Source organism: Ambystoma mexicanum, chromosome 4q (assembly GCF_040938575.1).
Source record: "Ambystoma mexicanum isolate Mex_15411 chromosome 4q, UKY_AmexF1_1, whole genome shotgun sequence".
In the NCBI taxonomy this organism is placed as follows: domain Eukaryota; kingdom Metazoa; phylum Chordata; class Amphibia; order Caudata; family Ambystomatidae; genus Ambystoma; species Ambystoma mexicanum.
Window position 1 is genome coordinate 1,128,028,319 of NC_090928.1, and position 14,092 is coordinate 1,128,042,410.

Here is a 14,092-nt window from a genome sequence, read left to right on the forward strand (position 1 = left end):
GAAACTAAGCATTTGTCTGTGTCAGAATGTCCAAAATAAGACTGTCTCATGTCCAAAGTTCTGTTCTGACCCTCACACTCTAATAAACTAAATTCTAAGATGAAAGGGGGAATGTCTGTGGCCTTGAGTGGTTTTAGAAAAGTGTTAAAAAAGAATGAATAACTCCAACATAAAAGTTCTTCGAGGATCAGGATGCTTGTTCCAGAGGGTGGTTCTCTTCCCCTGAATTCCTCTTTGCTTTATGGTGTTTTCACTAGCTGCAGTTTCTTAGTCCTATCTTGTCCAGCAACCACACTGATACAGAAAAACGGTGTGGTTTTCCACTTTTGTCTTGTCAGGACACACAGTATACTATCCGGACAGGTTTATGTTCCTTCTCTCCTGGTTAACACAATCATTTTCCCAGTCCTGATATATCCTTCTCAGGACCTCTTTAACCTCTCTGACTTTCTTGTACCTGCCTGGTATACTCTCAAGCCAGGATTTCTTGTAATCACACATTTATAACTGCCTAGTATACTCCCCTGCCAGGACTTTTTGTAAACTACTTTATTTGATAATGTGTCTGCTTGATATATTATCCTGATGGGGTTTCCCATATACTTGCACTGTATGCACTGACAAACTCGAAAGGTTTTCACTTGCAGTTCGTTTCTCTTTTTGACAAAAATCTCTTTCGCTCTTTCTCAGCCTCTTTATTCACAATTACTTGCACTTGGCATGGCTGCCGATGCGCCCCAGTGTCCCTGCTGTCCCTGGGTGGAGTCACAGGGTCTTGTTGACGTTCCTGGGTTCCATCGTAACCGGCCGGTGAAGGTCTTTCGGTGCTTTGCTTCTCACAACCATCTTCTCTTGGCCTTCCTGTCTCTCAAGGCTTCTTCTGGGTTCGTCTGCTCGGATCCAGGCTCTGGTAAGTTAGAAGTGCAAGGAATGGGGAGGGGGGGCTCCCGCCATTGATAAATTAGTCATACTATTAGTTTTGTATGAGGTACTAGTTGTAAAGTGTTGGTGGAAATAAATCACCATCCAAACCCATCCACAGTCTAAGATCAGGAAAACATGGTTGCAGACGGAATAAAGTGACCTATAACACATGTTTCGGAAGAGTAGCCTTATTAAAATGGCTGAGCCATTGTCTTTATTTCTTTTTTTGAATGGCAGTTATAAAACATTATGGTGTTGTGTACCAATACCTACTGTTAAGCACAGGTTTTTTTCTAAACATCATATGATACAAACATAAAGTCAAGGCACCACAATTGTGTACATAATAGTTAGAGCAGTGAAGTGCAGAACAATACTTATCATGGTTAAGAACAAAAACAAATGCAAGCATGAACAAATAATCTAACATGAAAAAAGATTATCAAAAATGCGTTGTCAAAGAAAGACCTAATTATGGTCTGCCTGCAGTCAAATAGTGACCAATCCTAGGTTGGGCCGTGGACTGTGTCTCTCTGTGGGAAAGAGCACACGTGGAAAGAACTGTTTAAAAGCTCTAGCCGCAATGGGTTCTAGATGGATGGGTAAAACAAACAATGGAAGAAGGAAAGCTGTGCTTCCTAGGTCAGTAGCACTAACCTATGCAGGGGTCCTGGGATATGGACATAAGCCAGTTGATGCAGTATTGGAGGGCAAATGAGGCGACAGTGTGTCATCAGGGGGCGGTCTCCAGGCCAAGACGAAAAAGGTCTAGCAGGGCACAGTACAGGTCCCTGTTTCAGGGGGCAATCTGCGGGAATGAGTACAATTGGTTGAGAATGGTGGGAAAGGGACAACAGAGCTATGCCCTCTCCGCAAGGGGAGAGTGGAGGGGGTGAGAGAGAGAACGTCCTGTGTGTAATGGCAGGTAAGGGGTACCTCAGAACGCGTGTAGCTGGGCGCGTGAGGGCTCATGGAAGCTCAGAGCTGGTATGGCATGAAGGCAGAGTGGATTAGTGTCAGGGCGCAATTCATGGCACTAAAAAAAGGAGAGAGGGGGAAAGACAACGTAAGGGAGTGATCTACGGTGCACAGAAGTTCAGAGTAGTTCTCGAGCCAAGGCTATCTCAAGGGGTGCTTACCTCAGTTGTGTGCTGCAGCATTCAAGACTGCAAAACCTGGCGATGCGACTGCAAACCTCTGGAAGGCAGCTGCTCGCTGGTTGGCAGAGCACAATCGAGGGAGGTTAGTGGCAAAAATGCTGTACGCGTGCGCATGGGCAAAAGAAAAGTGTTTTTATTTTGCTTGTGAATCTGAAAACTGAGCAAGTACCGCAGGGGTGATGACCTGATAAGTCCCTTAGGTTCCAGAGTGTAGATCTTGTCGTCTTCTTAGGCATTCTGGAATGTGTAAGCAACTCGCTGACATTTTTGGAGCGCTTGAGTGCCATCCTGGGGATAATTTCATTGGGTAAGCTCTGTTGGACCAGTGGCCATAACATTTTTGATTATGTGCTTGATCCTGTTGGTGTCCGGACTGAAAGTAGTGACGCATGTAATAGTGTCCTGTCCGGAACTCCTGGTCCTTGGTTCTAATGTTTCCCGGGGGATGCCTAATGCTCTTTTGCGAGTGTTCTTCAAGTGCTCCTTGGGGTACACCCACAAGCTAGCAATCTAGACTCTAGTTGTTGGGCATGGTGTCGATATTGTTGCACATCAGAGCAGTTTCTCCCAAGACTGAGGAATTGTCCAAAGGGTAAATTATTCTTCAGATTCTGCGGGTGACTGCTTCTATAATGAAGTAATGTATTCCGATCAGTGTCCTTTTTATACAGGGTGCATGTCAGTTTGGCATCTTATACCTTGATGGTAAGGTCTAGAAAATTGATGGCAGAGGGGCTGCTGGAGATGGTACATGTTATTGCTGTGGACTGAGTAATTAACCAAGCGTAAAATTCTGAGAGTTCATCGGCTGGCCCTTTCCAAATGAAAATGATGTCATCAATTATCTCCGCCACATATTGATGTTGTTGTGGAACGGGTTGGTCATGTTCAGGACATGTATTTTTTCAAATTCTGCCCTATAGATGATGGCAAGGCTCGGGGCGAACTGGTAAGTTAGATGCTGCCTTTCAACACCTGCAGACGCCCAGGAGTATATCGTCGGCTCCTGGTGTTATGTCAAGGTGTCTTCTTGCCATGGCAACTTCCTTCTCCTTGGCTCTGGAGCCAGTCGGATCCACTGCACTGGTTCCAGCCCTTCAGTCTCTCGTTCTGCACTGAGAGGAGCAGCTCTCTCCCAACAGCAGCACACCACCACTGTCCGCTTCTGCTCTCTACATTTCCCAGCCACCGCTGTCTGCACCCAACAACTAGAGTGCTTCTTGTACTGGTGGCCTCCTTCGCTCTGCATTACTCAGTTACTCTTCCTCGTCCCAGTATTGTGGTAGTTATGGCAATTGAAGTCCCTTCTTGACAATGTGCACGAAAAACCTGGATAAGTATTCTTAATGGTTTCCAATGGCAGTTCTGGATGATTTGTATGTGGAATCTGAGATGGCGTTTTCATAAGGCAGATCAGAGTTTGAAGGTTGGCCTACGGGTCTTGGGAAAAGGTTTTTAAACCCTTCGTTGTTGGATGAGGAGATGCATGACAATATGCCATAAGGGAATTAGGAATGGGAAGTTCATCCTCAGAAGGAGAAGGGGATACCATTTCTCATCCGATGATGCCATTACATCTCCCCGCATACTATCTCCCTACATGTGATCCTCCAACATATAGCCACCCCCAGGGTCAGGATCAGGTAGCGGCTGCCATCCCCTGGCCACATGGGAGGAGTTAATAACACCATCGGATTCATCACAGAACTATGTCTGCGAAGCACAGTATGGTGCCACCAAAATAAGGCTACAATTGCAAAGCTCCATGAAGGTACACAGGGCCCAGCAAATGAAAGGGAAGGGCGAAACGCACATAGAGTTCTCTGTGACCAGTCCAGGCTGAAGGCATCTCCTAGGGAATGGAGTCCCATCCCTTGCCGAGAAGCATACTCCAAACACAGTTGTTCTCGGTCACAAACAAATCACCATCGGAAAAAAAACATTTCTTAAATAACAGGATAATGGCAGATTGGTTTAACTCATTCTCATGCGGGTCATGCAGACCAGGAGGCAGACAGAAGGGGATCCACCCCCCCCCCCCCGTTTGTTCAAATAGAACATTTCTGTTGTCTGTGAACACTTGAACCCCCTTCCCTTGGATAAGAGGGAGAAAATTTGAGACTCAGCAAAATGGCTTTCAGTTACAATCAATTCATGTGGGGGAAGCTTTCATGTGCACTTTATAAGCCGTGTTCCTGGTGAGCTTGACAGTGCCCTTGACCATCTGTTGTCGCAGAGATTTGACATGAAGGAGAGAGAAGACACTCCCCTTTGAAACGGTTTCCCTCTGGCGCCCACCACCTAATAGAACTCTGGACCACTTTTGTAATGGAGATTTTCATGGACTGAGGATCCGACAACTGGTTCAAATTGGAAAGGAGGAGCATCACCAGAGGCCTCATCCTGAGCATGGCAACCGGTATAAACAGGATGCACACGGTCATCAGTCCCAGAAGCCTGTGGAACCAGCAAGCAGATGTCTGATTTCTAATAATGCAGTAGTGGATTGTCTGCCACAATGCCAGAATCCTGTCATGCGGAGGAAAGGACGTACCCAGAGAAGTGTACAGAACTGCTCCAATTAGATGGATTTTCTGAGATGGGAGAAATAATGACTTCTTCACATTGACAGAAAACCCCAAGTCATGAAGGCACTGTACATGATGGCCTCTAAAGAGGCAACCCTGATTAACTAATCGTTCAGATAGTGATAAATGTGGATCTTCTGAAGCCAAAGTATATTCATGAACACTGTGGGAGCCGCGTTCAAGCCGAAGGGAAGGCACCTATACTGATAGTGCTGATTATTTAGAGTGAATGTCCAGAACAACAGTGCATATTTTTGATCATTACATGAAAATAGGCATTCCGAAGATCCACTGATGTTAACCAATGCCCTACCTGGAGGGCCTCTGAGATCCGAGTCAGTCTCACCATCAAAAAGGTTGCCAAGAGTAGGAACTTGTTATGTTCTGAGAGGTCTAGGATGGGCTTGCTGCCACCACCCATCTGTTTTGTTCAATACTGTGAAATATCGAGAATAGAAACATAGACCCCCTTTAATTCTCTGGAATAACTTTTATGTCATTGAGATGGAGAAGATTTTTAATCGCCTGAATATTTTCTGGAGAAGACCTCTGAAACCTTGGTGGGGACAACAGAGAAGAAGGAGGGAAGTTCAGAAACACACCATCTCAAAAATAGTGCGCACACAAGGGTCTTGTGCAGTGCTCGACCAGACTTTGTGAAAGGAGTGAATCCTTCCTCTGACCGGGGATGCATGGAGCCAGGCTTGAAGAAAAAAATTATGCACCTCCACTTTGGTGCCACCCTGACCTTGGGGCAGAGTCTTGATTGGTAGAAGAGGACACTGCTGGTTTCATTCTAGAGCAAAATCAGTTTTTCATTTTAGTAAATCCACCCAAAGGTGAAGTGGAGATGGAAGATTTGCTTTTGGACAATTGTCGTTCCTTAAAGGTTTAAAATGCAGCTGGGGAAGGAGACCCTGATATAAAGAAAGCAGAAATGGGGTTTTGAGACTTTGGCAGCAACATGGCCCTTATTACATATTTGAAGGACCTCACCTGTCAATGGGAAAAATAAGGTTTTTCCGGCCAAACAGAAGTTCCTTCAACTTATCCTGGAGGTCAGAATGGAGGGAGCAAGTCTTCAGATAATGGTGTTTACGCATACAGACTTAACAATGAATGGCTCTAGTTGTATGGACAGTAAGGGCCATATTAACCTGCATCTGTTGTATAAATTCCTCCTTACCCTCAGCCAAGCAAAAGAAGAATGTTTTCTGCGCACCAGGAGGAAGCAAATCACTGAGCATTTACAGAGCCTCCTAATTCTAGATATTATAACCAGCTAGAACAGATACAGTATTAATAGTGACGGAGTGGAATTTTCAAGAGCCTGCTGAGGGTTGTATCTCAGACAATGACAGAGCAAAGAACCAGTCAAGGCGAAGACTGTGACCCAGGAGGGTGAACAGCGAGAGGATTAAAATATCTGATCCTTACACATACCCTACAGTAAGGGTGGAGAAGTACTTATTGGTAGGTGAATCTAAGATGCAAGCTGGGGGCTTTATCCTTGGGACTGTGAAGCCAAGAAGCAAGCTGGGCGTTATATCCCTGAGACTATAAGTGGAAGCCAAGAACTGAGGCAGGCTCCATATATCAGAAACTATTTAGAATTTAAGGAAATCAGGAAAAGATCCTTAAATTCTAAATAGTGACTCACCTTGAGTTATCCCATCCTCACCATTTTGCTACTAGCATTATTATTCTTTATTCAATATAGGAGGGACCACCTTAGACCCTTTATGGGTTACACTCATTCTTCATTCTGTGTATAATAATGAGTGTTTAACCATACTGGTGACATGCTTGCCCTTCAGATCCGTCTGTCACACATGCTATACTTAAAGTGAGTATTTTGAAGTAGCGTGAAGTACTTCAAACGTAGCCCTATCAAGTAGTGTGAATTAAGTTCGAACTTTGTTGTCTGATTGACTTTTTGTATTAGGGAACGTGTGGGGCACTAGGTCACTGATTTTGGCAATCACCAAATATAATTTTTCAAGGGTGTCTTCAGGAACCACAAACATCAGGCAGCAGACAATACATCTCACTGTATCCCTGCCCCTAGTCGTATCCTCATGCCCCTAAATGATCTTCTCAAAACAAAGGAAGAGATACCCAGACGTGCTTCCCATGCATGCTGCGCCTACAGACCCAAGCTACACCTCACTGATAAAGCCCAATAAGGAAGAAACATATCTTGAGTTGCTTGCTGTCTCGTACAGAAGGGATGTGACCAAGCAGTTTGGGCTGGACTGCCCCTTTTGGGGTGGGTCCAAGCCTGATTTGCATATGGTCTTTCTCCTTTCTGTAATAGCTTAGCAGGCGGAGAACGGTGGTCTGGAGGGTTGCCCAAATCAATTGTCAGAGGTTTAAGATTCATTCTAAACCTTCCAGGCATCACCTCTTTGTTTTGCTTTGTCACCCAGAGTCGGACGAGTATGCCCAATAATGAGTCCTGTGTCTGCTGGGCATAGAGACCCAATGAGGCAGAAACACATCGGGGCATGCTTGTGGTCTTGTGCAGAAGGGATGTAACCTAGCAGTTCTGGCTGGACTGCCTCTTTTGCATATGGTCTTTCCCTTCTGTAATGGCTTGGCTGGCTGAAGAACAATGGTCTGGAGGGTTGACAAGAGTGATGGCAGTGGTTAAGAATAATTCTAAACCTTCTAGTCATCGCCACTTATTCCAGCTTCTCCATGACATACATACTTCCATGCGTTTCCACAAAAGCAGCTTCATCTCTCAAGAATGGAATATTACAGTCATTCTTATTGTTTTTTCATTGCTGTAACAGGCATTTATTTTGTGAGAGTTGTACCTGTCTTTCAGTGAGATGGCAAGGCAATGGGCGGTATTTCTTCACCTGCACATTTTCAAGCTCATCAAATTGATTCAAACATTCTGTGCAACAGTGCTAGTGCTTCTGCTTTTGTTTATATTCTGTGTATGACTGTTTAAGGTGGACAGAACAAACGTGGATACTTCTGAATCATGCTTCAACAGGTTCTACTAAATTGCACCTCTCATGGATGTGTTCTAGCTGTATAACTAACCCTACCAGTAAGGCCCACCACTGCGTTAATGTTTTGTGGGAAATTGAAACATATTAGGTGTTTCTTGGTGGGTATAATATTTTTACAAGATTTACACATCATATCCTGTCCCCAAAGAGTTTCACTGAATAGGATGTAAATGGAGGACACATTTAGTATCAGACTAACAGGCCAAAAAACTGCCATTAAAGTCTGCGCTCTAAGCTGCAAAGTGCTAAAGAACCAGCACAGAAGAAATTGAGACACATTTACGTTTCCTACTTCTCAAGATTCACTTGATAAGAACAACCATACCAAACAAAAAAGCACTTGGTGAACGTTCATCTCTCATCGATGAATGAAACCCAACATGAAACAGAATACTATGTTCATAATGTTATATCTTGCAGGTCCGTAGTAAAGGCACCAATGATGCCAACCGCAATATAGGCCCATTGGAAGCATTCATAAGTGAGAACAGAAGCGTAGAACTGATGGAATCTTAAGAGACCTCTTCCCTTTCATGTTTTAGCTATGGCCATCGCCAACAGCTGGACAAATATTCATTAGGCTGCACACATGTTGCTGTAAAGCTAAGCTGTAAGCATTAGTAAAATTAAGGAAGTGTAGGCATGGATACAAAGATTTTGCCACTAAACCTATCACGTAACTGTCTTACAATGAAAGAAATAACATTTGACATGCATGTTAATATATTTAAGAATGTATGTACAACTCTGTTATACTGTAAAAGAAATAAGCAGCATTAACAAAAAAAAGAAGTTAAATCACTTACTGTTGCAAAAGCCTCCATTTTTGGCAATAAAGTCAAAGAACGCATCAAGAATTCTGCACAGATTGCTCACAATTCCAATCTCCTGTGCAGGGAACGGCTGCATCTTCCTGTGTTTGTGCACAAAGTTCAGTCCTTCTTCTACACTTTTTGTGAACAAAGTTTCAAGAAATTGCGCTCCAGGCACAGTAATTTTTGCAGAAACCTTCGATATCCAAGTTTTCATGTAGGGTCTCCAACCCAGATCAACAGGGTCCTGGGAAAACGTTAAGAATTATGTAAAATGCTCTGAATGAAAGTGCAGCTCAGGACAAAATATGAATGAAACAGTCACCTTTTTCAAATTAAAATGTCACGAAACAGTCATGCAGTGAAACAGTAAAAAGGTCTGACTGGGAGGGATAATACTCAGTGCATCTTTTGTGCATGTTATGTTCAATGAACTATGCTGTCTTCGATAAAGCTGTTTTGAGCTGTGGAAAAAATAGGTGCTACTATTACCCAACTCAAACTTATAAACTTTGGAAGGGAGAAAGGCTGAGCCAGCCCTGGTGGTTTCACACAAGAGGTGTGTGTGACTTTGTGCAAAGGTGATCAGCAAACTTTATAAATAAAGAGTGAAAAGGGATTAATGTAGTTCAGCTTTCCAAAGGTACACTACTGCAGGCTCACATATTGTCATTGCGCAAAATATGGCAATATGAAAATGGGTATGATGCGGATTTTCTTGCAATATATGAATAATAAAAAACACACTAATGCTTCTTGTAATCAGGGATCCATATAGAATTTTGAGTTGGGAGTAGTTTGTCCACTGCTTTTGGTATGGAGTAAAATGATTATTCATTAGTTATCACTGTCGATGTGGGCATTTTCAGGAAAATAAGAATATATCTTAATTGTAAAAACATTGTTATTTTTGTTGTGAGCCAATGAAATCTTTGGTTCTTGATAAAGGTTAAGAAAAAAACATCAATATCATTGCAAGGTATACAAATATTCATGTTCCATAAAAGGAAAATTGGAAAATATGTAAAATAAGAAGAATCAACCATTTATAGCCATTAAGATTATTACATTAAACAAAGACCAATCATATAGTAAGATAGCTAAACTAAATATAGGTTACTACCTGAACATATGGCACCCAAGAATCCTTGTTGCTAAATATTTTCATTTATTGCTCATGAATTTAACCAGATTTGAGCAGACAAAGTTAGAGGGACCGTCTTTCTAGTGCAAAGGAGCTTCCCCAGTCAATCCAATACTTTGATCCTTAAAGGTGATTAAATTAAACAGGATCTAGGCCCTTTTAAACTAGGATATGCAAATAAAATATGTGCTATAGGTTACTTGCTTTCTCTGCGCAATCTGCAAAACAAAAGGTTGCTGGGATGCCCTCTTCGCATATCCTGATCCTAAAAGAATTAGCTGGTGCCCCAACAAAGAAGGCAAACATTCTGAGGCCCAGGAAGGGCTGATTTATATGTCCTAAGTGTAAACATGATGTGTCTTAGGTGCCTATAAGGAAGTTCTGAAGAAGCCAGCAGGATCTGTCTCTATGATGAAACCGGCAATGGACATTCTATATTAGCATGATCTGGGAAGGGTGCTGGGGAGCAACAGGAGCACCTACATAGAGGCCCCAGAGCTGAGAAGGTGCATACAAACAACTGCAGAGGGTGAGGCCTGCCCCATATGAAAGGACAGGTCTTCTGTCAAGAAATGTATTTGTACCTACATAAGGACCACAATGAGTGAGTCTTGAAGTATCTTAATGAGAGGTCACCCAGGCAAGGCACCCTGTCACCTGGTGAGGGCCCATTCACTAAGCTGCAGAGAAAGCTCTTCTGTTTCGTTTGATTTGAAAGGAGCTAGACCAAACAATAGGTATTCTGGCTTAGCTCACAAACGTGAGCAGACAAGGGAGTGTAACACTAAGGAGCGCCAAACCCTGTGTTCATGCAGAAAGGGGAAAGAGTGTCCCTGTAACAAACAGGGTGCATACCTAGGAGGTCAATGTCAAGCCCATCACCCACCCACTGCCCCACCACAGAGGCCCAATGTGCAGGGCAATGGGGAAAGAAACGATAGAACCTTCCATTCAGAGCTCCTAGAAGACTGTGCCATTATCTGGAACCACAAATCAAAACCCCAAAGAACACCCAAAGAAGTTCCACTACATACAATTAAACCAAGGGCAGGGTCAACCAAGCCACAGAGGGGTACCTATTAAGCAAAGGCACCTGGGGTCTATCAAAAAATAAGAGACCAGAGACATGTCCCCTAACCACACACTCAAGAGGTCAAGTGTATAGGGATTAAGCTTCCGTCAAGCACCAACCAGTCATCAGAGAAGCACTTGGAAGATGTTTTCATCTTGAGCCAAGAACTGTTTAAAAAGACTGAAATCCCCCAACCCAAAGAGTTCCTCAACCTACTGTAGAGGAACAGGTAGATGATTTCTCACAAGCTCCCACCCCCTCACCACTGTCATACTGTAATAGTCAGAGAAGAGCAGTAAATGGGACCCATGTGTTGTTCCCATACCGCAATGAGTTTATGAGAGAAGCTTTGCACTCAGACAGCCATACAGAATGTACCCTCACGTTGAGTCAGTGAAGGGATTCCACATAGAAGAATGCCAGCACGCGCCATTGGCCACTATGGAGTGTTAAGTGAAGCTTGACGATCGTGAAATGATGTCATAAAGAAGCTATACGAACCTATGTTGAAACGATATGAAAATACTTAAGAGTAACAATGTAACTGAAACACTAAGAGAAACATGTACCTTTTATAAAAAAAATAAAAGCTAAAGTAATCATGACTACAAAGATTACTTTAAAAAATGTATTTTGTTTATATCAAACCTTTCATAAAAATCATCACCAAATTCATGACATCAATTCATCACTACAGCCAAAAGAATGAAACACTACCACAAATTTGGTAACCATCTAACCTCCACATGTCACAACCTTCCCAACTTCCAGATGTGTGGTTTGACAATTTTGACCCAATCAAACTTTAAAATTATTTAAACAGCATCCTATTCCAATTCCTAAGCTGCTTTAACAAATTTCAATACGGTCAGCAACATGGGATTTTTTTTCTCCAATTATGAACATGTGCCACCAGTTCTCCAAGGACCGTGATTTCAAGTCCAAAATAACATCTTTCATATGCATCATTCTTAACTCTGATAACCCAGAAAATTCTAATATCAAATGCTTAACAGATTCAACAATCTCAGGATCAGGACAAAATCTGCAGAACCCATCCTTTTTCTCTATTTGCCTTCTTGATGCCAAGACTTCCCGTGTAGGTAATACATTTAGCCTTAGCCTCATGAAGACATCCCTGTAATAAGGTGAAGGGAATGTATTAGGATATGCTGGGAGTTGATTAATAGGTCTCTGTTCCCATATCATACTCAACGAAAGTTTGTACATCGGCCTTTGCACCCGTGTGCTGATCCAGTCTTGCTCTAGGATCCTCTTCTATCAGGTGTTTCTAATAGGGTAGACTTTGTTTGATCAAGGGAATCCAATACTACCTGACAGTTAGTTTTCCATAAGTCTAATACTCTGTCAACCTCTTTCCTGCCTTTGTTGTTCATGATCTTGAAAGGGAGAGGGGCATCTGTTTCAATGGTTTTCCTATAAAGCGCGAAGGCTCTCTATCCAATCAGCGAGGTGATGGATTGTAGCCCCAGTTCATATCTGATGGCTACCATTGGGAGGGATTTCAGGAGATGTAATACCCGCTTCCAAAACTGGCCCTCTAAAACCTCCCAGAAGTGCACGGGTACGTTTAAGGCAGTCGCGGCCCCATACATCAGAATTGGGACCACCTTCTGTTTGTGGAAGGTGAGAGTCAGAATCAATGAACATTTCCCATATCTCCTGTGTATCATAAGAGCCTGTGTTGCCAATCTTTTACATTTCATTTTTACGGTTGTCATCCATTGCATTTCTACAGAGCTCATATTAAGTGGAATTCCCAAGTAGGTCATTTCCTCAACACATTCTATGGATTTGTTCTCTATCATCCATCTGAATTTGAGCGCTTCCTTTCTTTTCTCTCGAGGCCAAATCATGATCTCCGTTTTTATTTTGGTATTAATGCGCAGATCATTGTTTTTAAGATACTCAATTAGCTGAGTCAGAGTTCTCTGTAGTCCAATTGGAGTCTTGATTGATTGATTGATTGATATTTTATTTCTATTGCGCTCGTACACAAGTGTTTCAGAGCGCAACAAGGCAAGGGAGGGGAACAGGGGTGAACAAAACAGCGATCTTACTAGGCCCAGTGACAATGAGAACGCGCAAGTGCATGGGAGAGGGGGAGGGGAAAAGTACATGGGAGAGGGGGGAGGGGAAAAGTACATGGGAGAGGGGGAGAGGTGGAAAGTGCGAAGCAGAGGAGAAACAGATAAATAACAATAAATAAATAATAAAGGCAACAAACAGTGGTAATGCAGCCAGCAATTTGCAAGTGCTAGGTTTAAGGCAGCAGACAGGGTAGGTCTGATAAGTTCAGGAAGAAAAAGGGGGGGCTGTATGGGTATAGATACAGACCCCAGTGCAAGGGGTGGCCCGGAGGCAGTGCGGGAGGGTGGCAGGATGAGCAGGTACCTGGGCCCAAAAGACAGAGGGTGGCCAGGTGCACGGTGCCAAGAGAGAACAGATCAGCAGGGGAGAGGGGGAGCGAAGGCAGAAGAAAAGAGGAAGGTCTTGAGGTGCTTCCGGAATCAGAGATGGTTTTCCTCAAGTTTTAGAGTGGCAGGGAGGCTGTTCCAGAGGGAGGCCCCAGCCGAAGACAGAGATCTACCCCCAGCTCGTTTCTTAGAAAAACGACTGACTCTGAGTGAGTTAGAAGTAGAGGAGCGAAGAGCTCGAGAGGGGAGGTATTTGCGGAGGGATAGCTGAAGGTATTTTGGTTAGTCTGGTTAGTAATGACCAGATCATCCACGTGCATGATCCACAGGACTTTTTGTCCATAGATTTTAGGTGGCAATGACCTCAAATTTAGTTGGCTCGTCATCATATCTGAGATTTACATGTTAAATAGGATTGGGGCCAGCGGGCAGCCTTTTTTCAACCCTCTATACATTGGAATTTTCTCAGAAAGAGCCCCATCCCTGGATAATCACACCTGAATATCCGTGCCAGTGTATAACTCTCTGATGGCCATTAGTAGGTCTGGGTGGCAGTGGCAGGATTTAAATTTTGCCCAGAGCGTCTCCCGATTTATGCTGTCAAATGCTTGTTCAAGAACTATGAACGTAATATACAGCTTGGTTTTATTATTTAATGCTCTGGTTTTTAATGAGCTCAGAATCATTTGAGGGAGGTTCCAATCCCTTTAACAAGCCCCTTTTACCTGGGGCGCAACGTACTCGCTAGTACAGCCCATTGGTTAGATTTTCTTATAGAAGGGAGGCAAACCATTTCCCCAAACTATCAAGAAGGGTGATGGGTGTATAGTTTCGCGGGTCCTCTCTTTCGCCCTTCTTCAAAATGGGGACAATCAGGGTGGATTTCCAAGATATTTGAATTGACCTTTGGTCTAATATCCGAGAGAAT

The 14,092-nt window shown here is 43.3% G+C and overlaps 1 protein-coding gene across 1 annotated transcript in view; it reads right to left on the bottom strand.

Annotated features, from left to right (window-relative positions):
• The window catches only part of DNAH14 (dynein axonemal heavy chain 14), a 2,000,441-nt gene that overhangs the window by 1,042,268 nt on the left and 944,081 nt on the right, over positions 1–14,092 (bottom strand). Inside the window, exon 41 of the mRNA XM_069608705.1 lies at positions 8,505–8,757. Coding sequence (XP_069464806.1) covers positions 8,505–8,757 — 253 coding nt within the window. The remainder of the gene's footprint in view (positions 1–8,504; positions 8,758–14,092) is intronic.